Consider the following 24,231-nt stretch of genomic DNA (forward strand, 5'->3'; position numbering starts at 1 on the left):
CATTGTGTTTTTGGCTTCTTTGTAAAAAATTATTTGTTCACATTTATTTCTGGGCTCTCAATTCTGTTCCATTGGTCTATGTGTCTGTTTTTCTGCCAATACCATGCTGTTTTGATTAGTGTCTCAAACTAATTGTAGTATAATTTGAAGTTAGGGAGTGTGATACCTCCCACCTTATCCTTTTTTTTCTTTCTTTCAGAATTGCTTTGGCTATTTTGAGTCTTTTGTGGTTCCATACAAATATGGTGATTTTTTTTTTTAGTTCTATTTCTTTAAAAAATAACATTGGAAGGCTGGCTGAGTGGAAATTCTACAACTAGAAGGAAAGAGAAAAGCATACCGAGACTCAGAGGAGGCGCAGTGCGGAAGTAAAATACTAAGGTGCGGAGGTGCACATGGAGTGGGCTGGTAGCTGAGGGCGTGGTTGTCGTTTTCAACCGGGAGGGAGTCTCAGGCTCTGAGCTCCAGTTCTGGGCGAGTCTCTAGGGACCCAGACTCATACAGGAGAAGCGGGACTATCTGGCATCGGTCGGAACTCGGGGGCAGCTTTCTCTCCAAGGGGCTTGCAGTGATTACCAGGACATTGAGAAGCAAAGCCTCTGAGGGCAGGACTGAGAGCAGCCATAACTGCTAGCCCAGCCCTGTTGATCCCGTGGGACCCGCCCCGCCCAAGCCCTGCAGGGAGGCTTTTGCTGGATAGCCTCAGGAAAAGGCTAGATTAGCACCTCCCTAGAGATCCAGGAGCCAGGAAGCCCAGAGGTCAGAGTGGGACCATCCAGTTTGCAGCTCTGTGGAAACATAAAGGACACACTCAGGGGGCAGACTCAGTGAGCACCAAAGCCCCATTGAAGCAAGTCTTGCCCCTGTCTCCAGCACAGAAGTTCCCCCACTGCAGACACAGCTGATTCTCACAGCCAATTGGCCTGGAGGCCAATTAGTGATACCTACAACAATCAAGGCTTAACTACAACAAGACTGTGCACAAACACCACAAGGGGGAGCACCAAGAGTGTCCTCCTCAGGTAATTGGGGAGGCTGAACCACTGGGCCCTAGAGGACACTTAGCACAGAAAACCACTGTATCAACACAGGGAAGCATAAAAAATGTGGAGACAAAGAAAAAGGACACAAATGACAGTAATGGAGGAAAGCAAACTACTGGATATAGAGTTCAAAACCACACTTTTAAGGTTTTTCAATAATTTTCTAGGAACTGCCGATAAACTTAATGAGATCTACAAGAAATCTAAAGAGACTCTCGTTGTTGTGATAAAGGACCAACTAGAAATTAAGCATACACTGACTGAAATAAAGAATATTATACAGACTCCCAACAGCAGACTAGAGGATTGCAAGAATCAAGTCAACGATTTGAAATACGAAGAAGCAAAACACACCCAACCGGAAAAGCAAAATGAAAAAAGTATCCAAAAATACGAAGACAGTGTAAGGAGCCTCTGGGACAGCTTCAAGCGTACCAACATCCGAATTATAGGGGTGCCAGAAGATGAGAGACAGCAAGATATTGAAAACCTATTTGAAGAAATAATGACAAGAAAACTTCCTCTACCTGGTGAGAGAAATAGACTTATAGGTCCAGGAAGCACAGAGAAGCCCAAACAAGAGGAATCCAAAGAGGACCACACCAAGACACATCATCATTAAAATGCCAAGAGCAAAAGACAAAGAGAGAATCCTAAAAGCAGCAAGAGAAAGAAAGTCAGTTACCTAAAAGGGAGTACCCATACGACTGTCAGCTGATTTCTCAACAGAAACTTTGCAGGCCAGAAGGGAGTGGCAAGAAATATTCAAAGTGCTGAATACCAAGAACCTACAACCAAGATTACTTTATCCAGCAAAGCTATCATTCAGAATTGAAGGTCAGATAAAGAGCTTCACAGATAAGAAAAAGCTTAAGGAGTTCATCACCACCAAACCAGTATTATATGAAATGCTGAAAGGTATCCTTTAAGAAGAGGAAGAAGAAGAAAAAGGTAAAGATACAAATTCTGAACAACAAATACACATCTATCAACAAGTGAATTTGAAAATCAAGTGAATAATCTGATGAACAAAATGAACAGGTGATTATAATAGAATCAGGGGCATAGAAAGGGAGTGGACTGACTATTCTTGGGGGAGAAAGGGGTGTGGGGGATGCAGGAAGAGACTGGACAAAAATCGTGCACCTATGGATGAGGACAGTGGGTGGGGAGTGAGGGAGGAGGGTGGGGTGGAAACTGGGTGGAGGGGAGTTATGGGGAAAAAAGAGGAACAAATGTAATAATCTGAACAATAAAGATTTAATAAAAAATAAAAATAAAAAATAAATAAAAAATACCATTGGGATTTTGATGGGGATTGTATTTAATCTGTATATTGCTTTGGGTAATATGGCCATTTTAACTATGTTGATTCTTCTAATCCACGCATATAGAATATCTGTCCATTTCTTTGTATCTTCTTTAATTTCATTTAATAATGTCCTGTAGTTTTCAGTGTATAGGTCTTTCCACCTTTTGTTAATTTTATTCCTAGCTGTTTTAATTTTGTTGCAATTGGAACTGTTTTTTCCATTTCTTTTTCTCAAATTTTATTGTTAGTATATAGGAATGCAATAGATTTTTGTATATCAATTTTGAAAGCAACAAATGAACAAATGAGAGAGAGACATATGTAATACTCTTTGTAATGCTTTAAGCAATAAAATAAAATTTTAAAAAAAGAAGTAAGAGAGTTTTCTAAAAAAAAGCAACTGCAAGATAAAAATTCACCAATACTAAAAAGTAAAGTTCTTTACTTGGGGTAACTATACACTGACTCAATGTCCCAAGCATAGATTTATCTATAAGGTTATAGCATACCTGGTAGAAAAATATAATTTCATAGCATACCTGAAAGTCTCAGTTGAAGAGTTTTTTGCTTGACTCTCACAGTCAAGTATTGTGGGTAAAATCTTTTCTGGTATCTTATACCTGTCATCTTTGTGCTTTGTATATTTGCCTACTTTAATTCTGGATGATCTCCTTAACACAGATGGAGGGTCCTGGTCAGAGCTATTTTCCACTGGATTTGAATTTCTCTTATTATTTAGTGGATCACAAGAGATTACATTTTGATCAACCAATGTCTGCAATACAAATGGATTTGGATCTTCTAGAGTCTGTAATAAAATATAAATAAATACATATTCAAATAATTACAATGATACAAAAATATTAAAACTAGGAGAAATAAGTTTTATCTTGTCCTTTGAGTACATGAAAATGCCTCTTACAAGTTGGAAGTATAAAAACCCAGGCATATGTGAATATAATGAAAATGTATGTAATCCTACATAATAAAAGAGAAACATGCAAATTAACCATCCCTCTGCTACACTCAAGCCATGCCCACAAGCCAATCAGGAGCGAGTAGGCAAATTAACCCAACTAAGATGACAGCAGCCACGGAGCTGGAGTGAGCAGGAGGCTTGGGCTGCCCCCGGTGATGGAGGAAGCCAAGCTTCACACCTGCCCTGGCTGGCCCTTGGCTCTGTCAAGGCTACAAAGTTTCAATTATAGAAGATAAATAAATCCCAGATGCCTGCTTCCAGCTGGCCGTGGCCTCTGGTCAAGGAGGGGCTGGGACCTGGGCTCAGCCGGACCTGCCGCTCAATCAAGGCTACAAAGTTTCAAACATAGAAGATAAATAAATCCCAGGAAAAAAAAAGAAAAAAGAAAAAAAGGAGAGGCTAGGAGCTTGGGTCTCCAGGGGGCATGGCCATCAGCTCCTCACCCAGGCTGACCAGGCATCCCAGCAGGAACCCCCACCCTGAAGGGGCTGTGGAAAGCCTGAAAACAGCCCTCAGCCCCTCACCAGGCTGGCCACATCCCCATGGTGTGAGGGTCCCCGCTGGGGGGCTTGGCCAGCCTGCAAACAGCCATCAGCCCCTCACCCAGGCTGGCCAGGCACCCAAGCGGTAACCCCACCCTGATCCGGGACACCCTTCAAGGCAAACCAGCCGGCCCCCACCCGTGCACCAGGCCTCTATCCTATATAATAAAAGGGTAATATGCAAATTGACCCTAACAGCAGAACGACTGAGAATGACTGGCCACTATGACACACACTGAACACCAGGGGGCAGACGCTCAATGCAGAAGCTGCCCCCTGGTGGTCAGTGCACTCCCACAGGGGGAGCTCTGCTAAGCCACAAGCCAGGCTGATGGCTGCCAGCACAGCGGTGGTGGCGGGAGCCTCTCCCGCCTCCTCAGCAGCACTAAGGATGTCTGAATGCAGCTTAGGCCTGCTCCCCGCTGGCAAGTGGACATCCCCTGAGAGCTCCCAGGCTGCCAGAGGGATGTCTGACTGCCAGCTTAGGCCCAATCCCCCGGGGAGTGGGCCTAAGACAACAAATGGACATCCCCCGAGGGGTCCCAGACTGCGAGAGGGCACAGGCCGGGCTGAGGGAGCCCCCCAAGTGCACAGATTTTTGTGCACCGGGCCTCTAGTCCTATCTAATAATAGACAAAGATGGCAATTGACCGTACCTTTGCTACACCTCTCATTGGCTAATCAGCGTGATATGCAAATTTGCATACTGTAGGCAGGATGGGATGGCGCAAGCCACCATCCGGGCCCTGTGTGCAGCCCTGCCCCCAGCCGGGATCCCCGTGTGCCGCCTAATCCCCACGCTGCCTAAGCCCCGCCCCCAGCCAGGACCCCCATGTGCCGCCTAATCCCCGCCCCCAGCCGGGACCCCACAGCAATAAGAGAGCAGGAAAGTGCTGCCCACAGGCAGCACCCAGCAGGACCTGACCCCGGGTGCCCTGGCGATCCAGTGATTGGTGAGCAGGAAAGGGTGGCCTGCAGGCAGCCCGCGTGTGGGCCTGCTCCTTGGTCGCTGTGGCATCCCAGAGCAGGAAAGGGTGGCCTGCAGGCAGCCCCCATGTGGGCCTGCTCCTGGGTCACCGTGGCGATCCCAGAGCAGGAAAGGGCGGCTTGCAGGCAGCCCCCCACCCTGGCCACAGCTCAAGGGAGAGTACAACACGCAGTGGAGGCCAGGAGCCTGAGAGATCAACAGAGAGGGGCGCCTGCTCCAAGCCTCCACATTGTGGCTGGGGGCAGGCTCCCAGCAGACACACACACACACAGCACCTACTCTGAGCCTCCAATGTGGCTGGGGGCAGACCCCCAGCAGGGATACACACACACACACACACACACACACACACACACACACACGGCAACTGCTCCGAGCCTACATGGCGCGGCTGGGGGCAGTCCCCAGCAGACACATACATACATACACACACACACACACACACACACACACACGGGACTCCTGCTCCGAGCCTCTGCTGCCAGACTGTGGCTGTCAGTAGGACATCCACTGAGGGCTCCCAGACTGAGGGGCAGGCTGGGCTGAGAGAACCCCACCCCCCAGTGCACGAATTTCGTGCACCGGGCCTCTAGTCCTATCTAATAATAGACAAACATGGTAATTAACCATACCTCCGCTACGCTTCCCATTGGCTAATCAGCAGGATATGCAAATTAACTGCCAACAAAGATGGTGGCCGGCAGCCATGCAGCTGAAGTGAACATGAGGCTTGCTTGCTCCAGTGATGGAGGAAGCCAAGGTTCCCCGCCTGCCGCGGCCCAGCTCTGAGCTCCAGAAGCAACAATGTTGCAATTATAGAAGCTAAACAAACCCCAGATACCTGCTTTCAGCCGGCAGCGGGCTCAGAGCTTAGAGCGTCAGTGATGGCAACAGAGTTTCAATTATAGAAGCTAAACAAACCCCAGGTACCTGCTTTCAGCCAGCCACAGCCTCAGAGCTGGAGCCGGCTCTCAGCTCCAGTGACAGCTATAGAAAGTAAATAAATCCCAGAATTAAAAAAAAAAAAAAAGAAAAAAAAACGAGGCTGGGAGCTTCAGTCACCCGCCAGCCTGAAAACGGCCCTCAGCCCCTCACCCAGACTGGCCAGGCACCCCAGTGGGGACCCCCACCCTTTAGGGGGTGTGACCAGCTGCAAACAGCCATCAGCCCCTCACCCAGGCTGGCCAGGCCCCCAAGCGGGACCCCAACCCTGATCCGGGACACCCTTCAAGGCAAACCAGCCAGCCCCCTCCTGTGCACCAGGCCTCTATCCTATATAGTAAAAGGGTAATATGCAAACTGACCCTAACAGCAGAAAGACTGGGAATGACTGGTCACTATGACACACACTGACCACCAGGGGGCAGATGCTCAATGCAGGAGCTGCCCTCTGGTGGTCAGTGCGCCCTCACAGGGGAGAGCTCTGCTCAGCCACAAGCCAGGCTGACGGCTGCCAGTACAGCAGTTGTGGTGGGAGCCTCTCCTGCCTCCAAAGCAGCGCTAAGGATGTCTGACTGCAGCTTAGGTCTGCTCCCCGCTGGCAAGTGGACATCCCCCGAGGGCTGCCGGGGTGCCAGAGGGATGTCTGATTGCCATCTTAGGTCCAATCCCCCGGGGAGCAGGCCTAAGCCAGCAAGTGGTCACCCCCGAGGGGCCCCAGATTGTGAAAGGGCACAGGCAGGGCTGAGGGGCCCCCTACCCCCGAGTGCACAAATTTTTGTGCACCGGACCTCTAGTATATATATAAAAGGCTAATACGCAAAGGGTCCCCTCAGGAGTTCAACCAGGAGACTGGGAGTTCAATCGCTCTCTATGACATGCACTGACCACCAGGTGGTGGTGCAGAATAAAGGCCCCAGCCAACAGCCGGCAGGTGGGAAAGGAAGGCCCTGGCCAGCAGCTGGCAGCTGGGGAAGGAAGGTCCCGGCTGGTAGCCAGCAGCCAGGGAAGGAAAGCCCCAACCTGCAGCTGGAACGAAGGCCTCGGCTGGCAGCTGGAAGGCCCTGATCACTGGCCAGGCCTATAGACCCTACCCATGCACAATTGTGCACCGGGCCTCTGGTTTATATAATAAAAGACAGTGCATATTTAAAAGCCTAAGTTAAGCAGAATATAAGTAAAAGTTATTTTTATCAATATTCATCCTTAAAATTTAGTGGCAAACCTGGGTGCTTTTTCACAGGAAATAGGTAGCATAGAAACATACAAAAAGAGATACCACACTAGGCTAGATCTATGTTCTATTCAGCCTAGATATTTTGTTATTTGACAGCAGTAGTTAATGATATTTTGTGGAATAAGATAATATATAATTATTATACTGATTTTAAAAGGTTAACAGTATATTATGAATAGCTCTAACTTCCCTCCTTAATAATTCATTGTAGATTTAACTTTCATGATGAAATATAATTTTATAAATATCATGTAAAGCTTTCCTGAATTATTTATATATCCAGATTGCAAAGCTTCTCAAGGTAACAAGATCCATATTTTTATTACCGCTGTGTAAGAGTATTTAATTTTTTTGTTCTAAATCAATCTTCTTTCTAATTTTATTTATTTTTTGAGTGATATATTTAATCATGGTTTCTTTTAACATTAAATTAATAATTTTCATTGGTAATAGTTTATATGTATTGATTACAATTATCTATATATATAAAGCCCTAATATGCAAATAGACCGAACAGCGGAACAACTGAACAACCAGTCGCTGTGACTTGCCCTGACCACCAGGGGGCGCACACAGAACATGACAGGCATCGGCAGCAGGCTGCAGAGTGCTAAACATGGTAGGCATTGGCCACAGTAGGATGGTAAAACAGGTGAGTGGGGGCGCCAGACCAAGGCAGGGCGCCAATCGCTATCATCGGGGCGAGCCTTTGGTGGTTACTGAAAATTCTTTGCTCCCGTGTACCGCGGTCCTGCCCAGCGCTTGCACCTGCTGCTGGTGCTGGTCCCGCTCACACCCGCTGCCGGCACTGGAGCCACCACTCGCACCTTCTGCCAGCACCCAGCACTGGACCCAATCGCTTGGCACCATCAGCGAGTGTGAGCGGCAGCTGATGGCCCCAATCGCCCCTCAGGGCTTCTCCACACACACACACACACACACACACACACCCAGACTCCTGCAGGGCGATCGGGGCCGGCAGCCGCCGCTTGCACCCACTGACCACACCAGCCCTACTCACATCCACTGCTGGTGCTGGCCCAAATCACTCCACACCATCAGTGGGTGTGAGCGGGGCCAGCGTCATCAGCACATGGGAGTGGCAGGAGCAAGGCTGCCGGCAGACAGGGGACTGGGGGCTGCGGCAGGAAGGGCTGGGCAGGGGCGCAGAGGATGGGCCGAGACCCGCCCCTGTGCCCACAGCAACCTCACGGCCCACAATTCCTTTCAAGGTGTATGAATTTGTGCACTGGGCCCCTAGATAAATATAATATTCAGTAAACAACCAATAATCAACAATGATTATTTAATGTCACTGGGACAAAACTCATTGCACAAACAGGCTACAGCATGGATGGAACTAGAGAGTATTATGCTAAGCAAAATAAGCCGGTCAGACAAAGATAAATATCACATGTTCTCACTCATTTGTGGACTATAATGAACAACATACACCAATGAACAAAAATAGATCCAGAGACAGAGAAGCATCGATCAGACCGTCAAACCTCAGAGGGAAGATAGGGGAGGGTGGGGTTAAGGGGGAGAGATCAACCAAAGGACTTGTATGCATGCATATAAGCATAACCAATGGACACAGACACCAGGGGGGTGAGGACATGAGTAGGGGTAGGGGGGCAATGGGGAGATAAGGACACATAAGTAATACCTTAATCAAAAAAGAAAATTAGCAAACTCAAGCAATTATTCAAAGATTTCTTCTACTTTTAAAAAGTTTTTTTCGCCAAAACCGGTTTGGCTCAATGGATAGAGCATTGGCCTGCGGACTGAAAGGTCCCAGGTTCGATTCCGGTCAAGGGCATGTACCTGGGTTGTGGGCACATCCCCAGTAGGAGATGTGCAGGAGGCAGCTGATCGATGTTTCTCTCTCATCGATGTTTCTAACTCTCTATCTTTCTCCCTTCCTCTCTGTAAAAAATCAATAAAATATATTTTAAAAAATAAATAAAATAAATAAATAAATAAATAAAAAGTTTTTTTCTTGAAGACTTGCTAAGGTCATGCCTACTCTAACAATACCAATCATAATTTCTACACGTTACTCATACTACCTCATTTCAGATTAGAATACTCAAATGTTTTAATTTTCATGCCATATTCCTGTGATTAGTTTCTCTTTTTCTGAATAATTTTTAGTCCTATTATGTCTGTTTTGAGATTTTTTTTTACCAGAATTACATGTAGTCTTTTATCCTAGGTATGTATGTTGCAGTATGACCTTAGAATCATGTTATTTAAATCTTCCCAGGGATGTTCACAGGAGCATTTTGATAATAGCCAAAATAAAAGAAAGAACAATAATCCAAATAACCATAATTAGTGAATCGGTCAAATAAATTACACATACACACATAACCACACACACACAAATCATACAGTAGAATGACATACAGCAAATAAAAATATTTAAGTTGTGTGCTACATTTGCTGAGGCAGAAAGATAACCAAGATTATTGTTAAATTTAAAAAACAAATATGTTTACATTATATGTATTATAGTCCCATTTACATAAAATTATATAGACTATGCATAGAAGTAATTAGAGATACACTAAACTGTTAATAGTGATTATCTCTGGAAAGTGGAATTGTGGGAGACTATATTATTATGTATTGCTGTAATGCTTAATTTTTGTATAATGAGGATATATTACTATTTTAATCAGGAAAACAGTAATGATTTTTTTTAAATTGTCAACAAGGAAAAGGGACTTGGCAAGTGGTAGGCCACTGCAGGGTCTCCAGGCATGATACTTGTAGGCACTGTGACACCTGGCAGTATCCTCAGACACAGAATGCAAAGTTCTCCTGAAGCCAGGCATACTTTTTCCCTCTCTTAACAGCCCAATTACATATATTTATGTCCTGTTAGAGATTAATGTGGGGTAAGTATCTCATCTCCACTGTGCACCCAGGTAGACATAGTGACTTTCCTAGGTAATAGCGAAAATTCTGGTAAAGAATTCTCTCTTTCCTGTATATAAGCAATCTAATGATATGTCTTTGCAGGTCTTCTGGGGAGAAACTGATCTATTTTAACTTTTGCCCCCTTGAAAACTCAACCCTAGGAACCTCTAAAAAGATTACTAGCCTAGCTGGTGTGGCTCAGTGGTTGAGTGTCGACCTATGAACCAGGTCACAGTTTGATTCTCGGTCAAGGCACATGCCAGGGTTGCGGGCTTGATCCCCAGTGGAGGCTGTGCAGGCGGCAGCCAATCAATGATTCTCTCTCATCATTGATGTTTCTATCTCTCTCTCCCTTCCTCTCTGAATCAGTAAAAATATATTTAAAATTAAAAAAAAATAGATCACTATGCCTCAAAATCAAAAAGTCTTTTCTGAGTGTTGATATTTGTGTAGAAAGCTTGATTTTAAAATAAAGTATATGGGCAATGAAGACTTCTTAAAAGGCACTATAAAAGGCAAAATCAGACTCATACTTGCACTTACTTGCTGCACTGAAGGATGCTTGTCCTGCAGCTTGGCTAACTTGGAATCTTGTTCATATGGTGGAGTAGAACAAAGAGACTCAAAATTCACCTCTGCTATTTGTGTACAATCTTCATCAGTCTGAGACATGTTGGGCTCTATTCCTAAACATTCATTTCCAGCACTGAGACTGCTGCCTCCCTCTTTTCTGTGACAAATGGGTCCCACCGTGGCTTCTGACAATGTGTTTATGGCTGCTAACAACTCAGCTGGCAATGCATCATCCTTTGTGTTTTCTAGTAAATCTCTGTGACATGTCAAAGGTATTGATAGCGAATTCAAAGAGTTGCTCAATGGGCTCATCAACTCTCTAGGTTCAATATCATTCATTATTCCAAACAATGTCTCCTCCTGAGTGTTTGCTGGTGATGTTATTAACTTTTCTAAGGCAGAAACAAAAGTTTCAACAGAGCTTTCTTCATCTTTGGTTTCTTCAGAAGTGATGGTTAATGTGACTTCCTTTCCAGACTCAAAAAATACATTTGGTGCTGCTAAGATCTTCTGCGGCTCTATTAACGAATTCTCCTTGACAGCAACCATATCAGATACTTTAATAGCAGTACCTGAGAGAAGGCTAATTTCAGGAGAATCTCTGTCTGCATTTAGCTCCTATGCATTCAAAAAAGAAATTCCATCAGTACAGCATATACAAAGAAGTGTTTAAAGTGAAAACTTTATAGTTTTCTAATTTATCATGTCAGTAAGTTATCACCAAAAAATTTTAACAAATTTCCTCCCCTTCTATAAATAAAAATAGTCTATACTACTTTCCTATACCAAATCACTAATGAACAAATGGCTAAACAAACAAAAGTAGACCGAGGGTAAAATTGGCTGGACCATAATCTGTTCAGCTAAGTTTAACTGTGCTAAAAGAAGAAGCAGAGATGGCATGGATAGTTAACAGATTATCTCAAAATTTCACTGCAGTTAATGGTTGTCAAAAACTTGGTCATAAACCCATTGAATTTTAAAAAAATTATTAACCAGGAATAAAATTGATATAGCTTCACCTTCTTTTTATTTCCCACCTCTTTATGAGTATATAAATGTGAAGTAAAAAAGCCAAAAGACAGGTCAGAGGAACAAAGAGGAGAAATGAGGTCACAGTTCTATGTAAATATTACGAGCCCTGCCTATAAATAAATGGTTCTGAGTTGTGAATTTTTTAAACAAAAAAACACAAAACTTGTATTTCTGAATGACTATTTTTCAAAAACATCACCTTAATAGGTTACACCCATTCTCAAGTATTTCTAATGCTCAAAATGTTATTAGACTTCCTCTTTTGAAAGTACTTTCAAATTTTTTATAAGCCATTAAAGTAAACCACTCTCAGTATTTTAAAGGAACTGAACTTCTTGTCAATACTAAAAACCATTTATTTGCTTGTCCTTAAATAAAAGAATGGGTTTCAATAATGTACTATTCCTAAAAATCAAATCCACCTTCCATTGCCACACCACTCTGATAAAATGAACTGTAAATTGTAAGCCCTCTATTCTGATTTGAAAAGAAAAATGAAAACTATTCCCTCTCTCCTTTTCTACCTGCCACCATTTATTTTCTTGCGTACATAACACACAAAGCTTAAGAAGATATATTTACTTAGCAGCAATGCAAACTATAATTTTCTCTGAAACATAAAAGGAATTTAGAAGGAATTCAAGAACCAGATCCTATCCATTCTTAAAGTCACAGTTCAAGGTCTCCCTCCTATTTGAAATCTTTATAGCTATTAAATCCAAAGCCATAGATGTAATAAAGTATACACACTTTGAATAACTATAAAGGCAATGTTCGTTAAATCTAAAAAGAAAGAAACATCAATTGAACTATCAGCTGTTAAAGCTTGTATACATTTTTTGGGACACCTTGTATACTGGACACTGCCCTAAAAGAATTTAATTTCTAACTGAAGATTAAAAGCATAAGTACATAAGACATTAAATAAAGTATAAATAATGTCGAAAATACTGTATGAACTCAAATGAATGGCATAAACCATAGAGTGGCCTAATGTATTACAAGATAGTTTTTTGGTCTCTTCCTCTTCCAAGGAGAAAACCAAGATGGCGGCATAGGTAAACACGGGAGTTTGCTGCCTCGAACAACCACTTCAAAAATACAACTAAAAGACGGAACGGACATCATCCAGAACCACAGGAAAGCTGGCTGAGTGGATGTTCTACAACTAGGAGGAAAGAGAAAAGCATACCGAGGCTCAGAGGAGGCGCAGTGCTGAAGTAAAATACTAAGGTTCGGAGTGCATGCGGAGCGGGCTGGAGGCTGAGGGCGCGGTTGTTTTCAATCGGGAGGGAGTCTCAGGCTCTGAGCTCCAGTTCCGGGCGAGTCTCTAAGGACCCAGACTCATACGGGAGAAGCGGGACTGTCTGGCATCGCTCAGAACCCTAGCGCAGCTTTCTCTCCGTGGGGCTTGCAGTGACTACTGGGACACTGAGAAGCAGAGCCTCTGAGGGCAAGACTGAGAGCAGCCATAATTGCTAACCCCGCCCTGTTGATCCCGTGGGACCCGCCCCGCCCAAGCCCTGCAGGGAGGCTTTTGCTGGATAGCCTCAGGCAAAGGCTAGATTAGCACCTCCCTAGAGATCCAGGAGCCAGGAAGCCCAGAGGTCAGAGTGGGACCATCCAGCTTTAAGCTCCGTGGAACCATAAAAGACACACTCAGGAGGCAGACTCAGTGAGCACCAAAGCCCCATCGAAGCAAGTCTAGCCCCAGAGGGGTGTCTCCAGCACAGAAGTTCTCCCACCGCAGACACAGCTGATTCTCACAACCAATTGACCTGGAGGTCAATTCCACACAGTGATAACTACAACAATCAAGGCTTAACCACAACAAGACTGTGCACAAAGCCCACAAGGGGGTGCACCAAGAGTGTCTACCTTAGGTAATTGGGACACTTAGCACAGAAAGGCACTCTATCGACACAGCGAAGCATAAAAAAATGCCGAGACAAAGAAACAGGACACAAACGACAGAATTGGAGGAAAGAAAACTGTTGGATATAGAGTTCAAAACCACACTTTTAAGGTCTTTAAAGAACTGTTTAGAAGCCCTCGAAAAGACTGGTAAGACCGCCGATAAATGTAGTGAGATCCTCAAGAAATCTAATGAGACCCTCGATGTTGTGATAAAGGACCAACTAGAAATTAAGCATACACTGACTGAAATAAAGAATATTATACAGACTCCCAACAGCAGACCAGAGGGTCGCAAGGATCAAGTCAAAGATTTGAAATACGAAGAAGCAAAAAACACCCAACCGGAAAAGCAAAATGAAAAAAGAATCCGAAAATATGAAGATAGTGTAAGGAGCCTCTGGGACAGCTTCAAGCGTACCAACATCCGAATTATAGGGGTGCCAGAAGATGAGAGAGAGCAAGATATTGAAAACCTATTTGAAGAAATAATGACAGAAAACTTCCCCTACCTGGTGAAAGGAATAGACTTCCAAGTCCAGGAAGCGCAGAGAACCCCAAACAAAAGGAATCCAAAGAGGACCACACCAAGACACATCATAATTAAAATGCCAAGAGCAAAAGACAAAGAGAGAATCCTAAAAGCAGCAAGAGAAAGAAAATCAGTTACCTACAAGGGAGTACCCATACGACTGTCAGCTGATTTCTCAACAGAAACTTTGCAGGCCAGAAGGGAATGGCAAGAAATATTCAAAGTGATGAATACCAAGAACCTACAACCAAGACTACTTTATCCAGCAAAGCTATCATTCAGAAGTGAAGGCCAGATAAAGAGCTTCACAGATAAGAAAAAGCTAAAGGAGTTCATCACCACCAAACCAGTATTATATGAAATGCTGAAAGGTATCCTGTAAGAAGAGGAAGAAGAAGAAAAAGGTAAAGATACAAATTATGAACAACAAATACACATCTATCAACAAGTGAATCTAAAAATCAAGTGAATAAATAATCTGATGAACTGGGGATTGTAATAGAATCAGGGACATAGAAAGGGAATGGACTGACTATTCTTGGGGCGGGGGGGGGGGGGGAGAAAGGGGTGTGGGGGTGAGTGAAGAGATTAGACAACAATCGTGCACCTATGGATGAACACAGTGGGTGGGGAGTGAGGGCAGAGGGTGGGGTTGGAACTGGGTGGAGGGGAGTTATGGTGGGAAAAAAGAGTAACTAATGTAATAATCTGAACAATAAAGATTTAATTAAAAAAAAAAAAAAAAAAAAAAAAAAAAAAAAAAAAACAAGATAGTTTTTTGGAGAAGGGAAGAGGAGGGAGTCTGCAGCAAGCTTTCATGATTGTTTTAAAAATGCTTGGTTTCTTTACCATAAGAATTTTCATAGTATGCACATTATAAATCTGAGGAGACTTTAGGATACAGTGTTCTCCAAACTTCTTTGTTCAAAAAAATCCTTTTTCTCAAAAGATCTATTAATTTTATAGGATGCAAGTGCTTAAGAAATACTGATATAGTCAGTGAATAACGAATGCTAAAGAGGAAGCAATTTGGTCAAGATCAACAGAATTATCTGAGAAAGAGCCATAGAAGAAAAGGGACTTGAGCCTGAAATAAAAAATTTGTGAAGGAGTGAAATAAGGGAGAAACACATATTATTAAGCACCAGCTAAGGTCCAGACACCATGAGCTATCATTGCTCTGTCCTCACAATCCTGTGAAATGGGTATCTACACATACCACTGTGAAGTGGAATTCTACACATATAAATAACACACTTGGAATGCACACCTATCTGGTTCCAAATTTTATGCTCTTTCTCTTGCTTCCGGGTTCTCAGGAATGTGTAAGGTACAGCTGAGATGAAGTAAGGTACAGGTATAGTAGTATTGACCAAGGGAGAGTCTAAATGGGCTTGAGGCTTTAATCAACATAATTTTTTTTAAAAAATCTAAACCTATGATCTGCATGCTTCATCTCAGTTATGTAGACCAACCTTTGCTGGGTATGGCAAAACTTCAGGATTTTCAGCCTTAGGCCCTAGAAGAGAAAAATATATGTTTACATTCCAGTTTTATTAAAGTACTAAAACCATATGTACCCTCACCTGGCATTTCTTAATCATATAACTTGAAATGACTCCCTCAGAAATATATGTAACATTTCTTTTTTTTTTTTTTTTTTTTCAGATTTCCTCAGTTTTTAATATATGGAACATTTCAAATATTTTCTAAATATTATACCACTTTGATATAAAAGTATCATTATGTTGCCAATAAAGTTTATAAAAGAAAATTTTGCCATTTCTTTAAAAATATTTTACATGAAGTCAAGTAAAATTATAATTATTTGGAATTATTTTAGCTAAAAGCCAACCTTTCTATTTTGGCTGAGCTATTCTAACTGTTTATAACTACAAGGGAAAAAATCACATCTACTTTCTCAGTGTTCTTATCCAGTATAGGTAATATAATTTAAAGAAATTCATGCTGTCAAGTTAAGAATGAAAAGGAATGCCCCATGTAGAGTCAGGAGGTTGTCCTAAATGTGCCCTCACCATCAACTCCTCACCTGGCCTGCTGCCTCTGAGATGAGCTGGCTGACAGCAATTCACACCAAGTTAAGGAGAATCAGGAAAAGAGCTATTTCTCCTCCTCCATTCCTCTTGCCTCCAACCTGCACCAGCAAGGCCCTGCCACTCTGACACACTTACGCAGGAATTCAGGGCTCACTGGCATATGTTTGAGTCATTACTTTGGTTTCTTTTGATTAGGCAATATCTAGACCTAGAGTGTAAGCAAGTAATTATTCACCAAACCTCAGAATGCATCCTCACAAGCAAGACAGGTTTTTCGGGGGGGGGAAATAAACATACTGAGCTTATATGCTTACTGAGCTTTACAGCCTGCAAAAACCTATAATTATTATTATTTGCTTCACCTTTGCCATTTGAAGAGGAAAGCTATGAAAATCAGCTAGGGCCCTAACCGGTTTGGCTCAGTGGATAGAGTGTCGGCCTGCCGACTGAAAGGTCCCAGGTTTGATTCCAGTCAAGGGCATGTGCCTTGGTTGCGGGCACATCCCCAGTTTGTGATGTGCAGGAGGCAGCTGATCGATGTTTCTCTCTCATCGATGTTTCTCTCTATCCCTCTCCCTTCCTCTCTGTAAAAAATCAATAAAATATTTTTTAAAAAAAGAAAGAAAGAAAATCAGCTAGGAAGATTAATATCATGGTATTCCAGTTCCTTGAAGAATGATGAGCAAAAAGTCATAAGAATAAATCATTTCTTATCCTTGCATTAGAGTCCTTTGTGCCAAGCAATAATGATATATAACACTATCAATATCTTTGTTTAAAATTTTATAACTCTGGTTGCTTAAAATGTAATACCAATAAAGGAACACTTTAAAAACAATAGATACATCTTCAATCATCTTTGCAAGGAGGTTTTTGTTTTTAATGAACTCTCAAATCCTTTGGGGTTAGAGTTCAAAAAGAGAAAAAGAGTTCATCCTCCTCCTCCTTCTCTGAATTGTAAAGAAAGAATCTCAGTCATCTTTTATGTTGTTTCTAACCACCTCAATATAAAAATGATCATTCTTTTATGCCAATAGTTACTATTCTTAAAACTTGATAAATTAATGTAATGAAGTGTATTATTATAATTTGATTACTATATTTAAAAACACATATAGAAGGAATTCTCATTTTCCAGCAACAAAATTTACTTAAAACAGTTTTCACAAATAAAAAAAGTATTTTTCTTGAGTTCTTGTCTCTCCTTTAATAAATTATTAAAAGATTTTCTAGTTATCACTTGAAAAGATAAAATGTACTGTATAGGAAATAAATTCTGAAGTGCCAAATGAAAAGAAAATGCTCAGAGGAACTGAATTTTAACTTATAAACCAAGTATTTTAAGGCCAATGTTATCATATTTACTAAAGATCATTTACTTATTTTGATTAGAATTACTCTGAATCGGGAGAGAGAAGATAGAATTGTATGAGAACAGAGTCAATTATACTATCTAACAATGTAATCGTTTCTTTATATGTAAATTAACCCACAGTCTAGGATGATAACAAAAGGAGCTTCCTGTTCTGAACACTCTGAAGAGTAAAGACAAGAGGGAGCTGCAATGAAGTGTCAGAAGGGAAGGGAATTATTTCCGAGTCTCAAGTCACAGAAGCTTCATGGCATCAAGAAACACCATGAAGTTATAATTCTGGTGCCCATGGCACTTTTAAAGGAACATTCAGTAAAATACTTGCGACTCAGAAGTTCAATGAGTGCCTTATGATGCTATTCGTGTGGCAAAAGTGCAGATACCAATAGCATCATAAGGTATAACGGCTCTCAGAAGGCCAAATGAGTAGGAGGTTGGAAGTGTGGGAAATGCAGGGCATAGTAAAACCCTGTTTTTCTGGGACCGAGTATGAGAAAAATGAGAATAGATCTTTTGCCTAACTATTGCTGATCCTCATTATCATGATCAAAATCCAAAGGAGAGAAAGGAATACCCAAGGCATGCTATCATCCATGTCACCTCTCTCTCAAATTGTTCAAGACATTCTATATAATAAAAGTCTAATATGCTAAGTGTCTGTTCATCCAGTTGTCCATTCAACCAATCAAAGAGTAATATGCTAATGATATGCTAAGGCCGTTCAACCACTCGCTATGACATGCACTGACCACCAGGGGGCAGACAGTTGACCAGTTGCTATGATGTGCACTGACCACCAGGGGGCAGACACTCTGACCGGTAGGTTAGCTTGCTGCTGTGGTCCCTCCTCAGGTGGCCAACCTCCCACATCCCTCCCTGGCCCCAATTGAGCACAAGTGGGGTCCCTCTCCCTAGCCTGCACTCTCTTGCAATCGGGACCCCTCGGGGGATGTCAGAGAGCCGGTTTTGGCCCGATCCCACCGGCCTGGGGACCTCACTGGTGCATGAATTCGTGCACTGGGCCTCTAGTACTTACATAAAAAAGAACTTCAATCTCTAATATGGTACCTCTGTAGCTTCATGATTGTTCCAGTTTATCTATAAATTGCATCTTGTAAAAGATGCTAAATAGGTTTTCACCACATTTGGAAGGCATGTTTGGCATAATCTGAATTATATTAGGTTATTTGCTATTGATTAGACATCTGAAAAACCACAAAGGCTTTTATACTTGGAGAGAAACATCCATTACTATTTGTATTTATATCTGTTTAATGGTCAATTTATTAAACTTCTGTTTAATCTGAAAACTACTGTTTCTTTAATATTTCAACATTAATTACAAACTTAAATTCCCTTAAGTAATTTAAACTGCAAATGTAACATGTTTGCTATTTCAAACATATTAACTATTAGACAAAACACACAGGAATACAATGGCCATAAAACTTATTAGTACTCTTAACCTAATTCTATAACAATACATTGGTATAATTCCTTCTACATTATTTCTATATCTGTTCCTATGCTTTCTTATGATTAAAGTTATTGACTGATTTTTTCTTGGCACATGAGACGTTTCCCTCAAGACAATTCAAACCTGAACAGCCAATTATCTAGCTTTACTTTAATAAACTTAAACTTCACAAAGGTTATTTTTTATGATCTAATGTTTTGCCCAAGAATGCTACCTTTAAGTTTTACGTGGCCAGTGTTACAAAAGCTTTTGTGCTATCATCATTATATACTGACCTATTCTGTTAGCATCACTGCAAATTTATGCCTGCAATTTTAATATCTTATCATGACTAGCAGGACCATCTAAGGCTTTAATTTCCTAAGAGATGAGGGACCTAATCTGTGTAGAAAAGTCTCCTTAACTGAATATCAAGTTAGTCTGCCATCTTGGGACTTAATTAGACCCCACTTATTAAATGTTTTTATGTGTGGCTGCTGATGCTATGTGGTCTTCCCTTTTCTTGGTACAGTTCTTATCCCAGGACAACTTGACTTACAATTCTGTTTTCTTTCTTCTCTACTTACACAGCGACAAACAAAAATATCCTATGCTTTATAAACATTATGTATTTAATAGAGAAAACAAAAAGCACATGTATTAACAGGTTCCTATTTCTTAAAGTCATTAAGAAGTCTTAAACACTCTACTATAGTTGCTTTTCTTTTTGCATTGAGACTATTTGGTACACTATTAACATTTTTAAAAAGTATTTTTTACCCGGCCGATGTGGCTCAATGGTTGTGGACTGGGTCCCCAGTAGGGGGTGTGTAGGAGGCAGCCGATGAAAGATTTATCATCATTTATGTTTCTATCTCTCCCTCTCCCTTCCTTTCTGAAACCAATATTTTTTAAAATGTATGGTAGCAATATATACTAGACTAGCCCAGTTGTAAATAAATATATCTAATTAGACTAAGACAAATTTACTTTATATGACTCTACCCATGAAAACATACCTTGAATGCTTTCGTGGTTCAGTGAAAGTTCAGCTTCAGGAAATGACACAGTGAACATTGGACAACTTTTTCTGGTTTTAAAGCATAAATCAATTAATAAAGAAATAAAAATTTTTAAATGGAAAGAAGAACACTTTCTCATTCAAATACAATTTAAATTATTTTCTTCATTTAAAGGAATTTCAAAATAGGATGTTTTTATTGCTACATTATTCCAATCACTTTTACAATTACTATCAATTTGTTAACATTAATATTTCAAGTGCTGCCCTATTTTGTTTGGCTCAGTAGATAGAGTGTCAGCCTGCCGACTGAAGGGTCCCGGATTCAATTCTGGTCAAGGGCACACGCCTGGTTTGCGGGCTCGATCCCCAGTAGGGGGCATGCAGGAGGAAGCCAATCAATGATTCTCTCTCATCATTGATGTTTCTATTTCTCTCTTCTTCTCCCTTTCTCTCTGAAATCAATAAAAATATACTTAAATAAAATATTTCAAGTGCTTGCATAGAGGGAGCTGAAAATTTAATGGTCGAACTTCAGTGGTATAAACATGTTAAACTACACTTAGTTCTGAAAGTAACTTTGGAGATGACTGTCTGCCAAAAAGAGGTGATGGGGTCAGGAAAAAAGAAACCCTGCTCTTGAATTATGTAGCTTGACTATCTAATACACTGAAAGTTTGTCATTATACTTTAAGATGTAAATGAAAGTCACTAATGACTAATGACATGATTTATAATTCTTGTATTTCACAGTAAAGAAAAAGATAGGAAAGAAAAGATAGGAAATACTGAAGGGAAGAGGTTGAAAGCAAAATAAGTCATTCTTTTTTGTTGTTGTTTTAAGTATTATGTCTTTTTCCCCCCGATTAACCCTCCCTCCGCCCCCCCACCACTCTCACCCTCGAAGGCAAGCCCCCACCCACCACCCCAGTGTCTGTGTCCATTGATTATGCTAATATGAATGTATACAAGTCCTTTGGTTGATCTCTAACCCCCTTCCCTGCCTTCTCGAGGTTGGATGGTCTGCTCAGTGCCACCTTGACTCTGGATCCATTTTTGTTCATCAGTTTATGTTGATCATTATATCCCACATATGAGTGAGATCATGTGATATTTACCTTCCTCTGACTGGCTTATTTCGCTTAATATTATACTCTCCAGTTCCATCCATGCTGTAAGAATTACCATCCAAATGGTAAGAATTCCTTCATTTTTATAGCAGTGTAGTATTCCATTATGTAGATATACCACAGTTTTTTAATCCACTCATCTGCTGATGGGCACTTAGGCTGTGTCCCAATCAGAAAGGATATATGCACCCCTATGTTCATAGCAGCACAATTTACAATAGCTAAAATAAGTCATTCTTAATCTGCAATTGTGATCATCTGCCCTGGGATCATTAAAAGTTCACTGAAGAAAAGAAATCAGTTAATCCTTTTTTTCTCAATTACTTTACTACACAAATCCAATCAAGATATCTTCCTTAAAAAAGAAAAGAAAAAGAAAAGCCTGGGCTGTGGCCGATAAGGATCAGTGGGTTGCTGATTTGATTCCTTATCACAGCACAGGTTGTGGGTTTGGTCCTGAACCAAATGGGAAAGCAACCAATCCATGTTTCTCTCTCTCTAAAATCAATAAAAACATATTTTAAAGAAAGAGAAAAGCCTCTATTTTCAGCTGTTTTAAGAGTAGTTTTTACGCACCAGACACATGTACTTTAATCCTATGTAAGAATAATAAATTGAACATTCTCTCCTGTCTAAAAAGAGAAATAATCAATATATGCTATCTTGAAAATGGAAATGAAACTGGTCATATAAAATAATTCTATGAGGCAAATAGAACTTAATGCTGATTCCCCCCAAAAAACGTTATTCTTTGAGAACAACCTGATTTACAATAAAATAAAACCATAGTTTGAGTCAACAACAGAATTTTTTTCCTTAATTACTAAGGAGAACTTAAGACATAAGTCCAAAAATAGAGCAAACTTTCATCTAAATTATTAAAAAATAATTATTTATATTAGGCAAGACGGCAAACAATGTACATCTCTGATAGTAGAGGAATGATTAAATAAATTATAGTACAGTCAAGTTATAGAGTGAACCACTGAGACCATTAAAATTCATGTTTATAAAACATATTAATGAGAAAATAATTATGATAAACTATTAAAATTTAAAAACAGGATACAAAACTATCTACAAATGGTTCTTTTGGGGCAGTGAGATTATGGATGCTATGTTAGTCTTCTTTAGTCTTTTCTTTTTTTCTGTTTCTGAACTTATATCGCTAATATATTCAGTAAAAGGGATTTTTGAAAATAGCAATTCTCAAACTTTTTGATTTTAGACTCCTTTACACTCTTAAAAAATTATCGGGAAACCCAAAGAGTTTTTGTTTATGCAATTTATAATTACAGACAGTCCTCCAGTTAAGTCAGACTCGACGTACGTTGTTTCGTGGTTACGTTGCCATATCCCATTTACAGTATTTATATAAAGAAAAAAGTTCCGTCATTTCGACATATGTACATATGTGCTTTACGTTTTTTATTATTTATTTACCACAAGTAAAGGTCAGGAATTGTTATCTTTCTTTTAATTATTTTCACTGTTTCACTTCATTTCTCTGTGTATGTGCTCCATGTGAGTAATGTAGGCGCTTATGGAGGTGGGTTCCGACTTATAGCGAAAATCGAGTTACGTCGCGCCGTAGGAACGGATCTCCAACGTAACCCGAGGACCTACTGTATTTATATTTACATGCTAGAAATTACAATGGAGAAAATTTTAAAATAACCATTAATTTAAAAGTAACAGTAATAATCTAGTACTATGTTAATATATTTTATGAAAATTATATTTTCAAAATAGAAAAAATTAGTGAGAAAAGTGACAATTTCACATTTTTAAAAATCTCTTTAATGCCGTAACTGGTTTGGCTCAGTGGATAGAGCGTCAGCCTGTGGACTGAAGGGTCCCAGGTTCGATTCTGGTCAAGGGCATGTACCTTGGTTGTGGGCACACCCCCAGTAGGAGGCGTGCAGGAGGCAGCTGATCGATGTTTCTCTCTCATCGATGTTTCTAGCTCTCTATCCCTCTTCCTTCCTCTCTGTAAAAAATCAATAAAATATATTTTAAAAAAATAAAAAAAATCTCTTTAATGTAAGCTACTATCTCATATTTGCTACTCCTTTTAATCTTTTTGTTTTGCTAATCCTCACTCGATATTTTATCCATTGATTTTTAAAAATATGTTTTTATAGATTTCAAAGAGAGGAAGCGAAAGGGAGATGGAGAAAAATCAATGATGAGAGAGAATCATCAATTGACTGCCTCCTGCATGCCCCTTACTTGGGACCAAACACACAACCCAGACATGTGCCCTGACTGGGAATTGAACTGTGACCTCCTGGTTCATGGGTCAACATTCAACCACTGAGCCTCACCAGCCAGGAGGAGGAGGGAAGCGCAGGGAAAGGGAAAGAGAGAGAGGGAGGGAGGGCGGGGGAGGAAGAGAGGGAGGGAGGGAGGGAGGGAGGGAGAGAGGGAGGGAGGGAGGGAGGGAGGGAGGGAGAGAGGGAGAGAGGGAGAGAGATCTACGTGAGAGAGACACACATTGATTGGTTTCCTCTTGCACACGCCCAGACCAGGGCTGGGGATGGAACTTGCAACCCAGGTACAAATGGAACCTGTGATCCTTCAGTGCATGGGCTGACGCTCTAACCACTGAGAAACACAGGCCAAGACTGTTTTCACTCTTTTGCCATATATTTTGTTTGACATATATAACAAAAGTCTGATCTTATACAGACATGCAGTTGAAAAAGGAAGGAGTATTTTAGTAGCCTTTTTGGATAACTGTGGCTATTATTCTTTGATATCACACCAAAATGCTAAAAGCAATAACTTCCTTAAAGGTAACTGAAAATGTAGATATTGAATCAAACTCAATGAACTTTTTGTATTGTGTTACATTATAATACATAGAGGCTCAATGCACGAAATTCATGCATGGGTAGGATCCCTAGACCTGGTCAGTGATCAGGGCCCATCTGTAGGGCAACCGGCGGGGTGATCACCCCCCACCCCCTCCCGCTGGTACCCACCTTGGCTGGCCTGCGGCCTGCAGACTGGGGGCAGCTCCTGTATTGAGCATCTGCCCCCTGGTGGTCAGTGCACATCATAGGGACCAGTCATTCCACAGGTCGCTCTGCCGTTTGCTCGATTTGCATATTAGGCTTTTATTATATAGGATTGGTCTACTTGCACTTTGAACACATCTTTTATCTGTT

The 24,231-nt window shown here is 41.1% G+C and overlaps 1 protein-coding gene across 1 annotated transcript in view; it reads right to left on the bottom strand.

Annotated features, from left to right (window-relative positions):
* Positions 1–24,231, bottom strand: part of ANKRD31 (ankyrin repeat domain 31) — a 139,615-nt gene that overhangs the window by 96,296 nt on the left and 19,088 nt on the right. The window contains exons 5-9 of the mRNA XM_070412195.1: positions 20,491–20,496; positions 19,927–19,997; positions 15,498–15,541; positions 10,512–11,159; positions 2,895–3,163 (exon numbers count right to left, since the gene is read on the bottom strand). Coding sequence (XP_070268296.1) covers positions 2,895–3,163; positions 10,512–11,159; positions 15,498–15,541; positions 19,927–19,997; positions 20,491–20,496 — 1,038 coding nt within the window. The remainder of the gene's footprint in view (positions 1–2,894; positions 3,164–10,511; positions 11,160–15,497; positions 15,542–19,926; positions 19,998–20,490; positions 20,497–24,231) is intronic.

Source organism: Myotis yumanensis, unplaced genomic scaffold (assembly GCF_028538775.1).
Source record: "Myotis yumanensis isolate MYYU_CA2020_CCGP unplaced genomic scaffold, mMyoYum1.0.hap1 SCAF_4, whole genome shotgun sequence".
NCBI lineage: Eukaryota > Metazoa > Chordata > Mammalia > Chiroptera > Vespertilionidae > Myotis > Myotis yumanensis.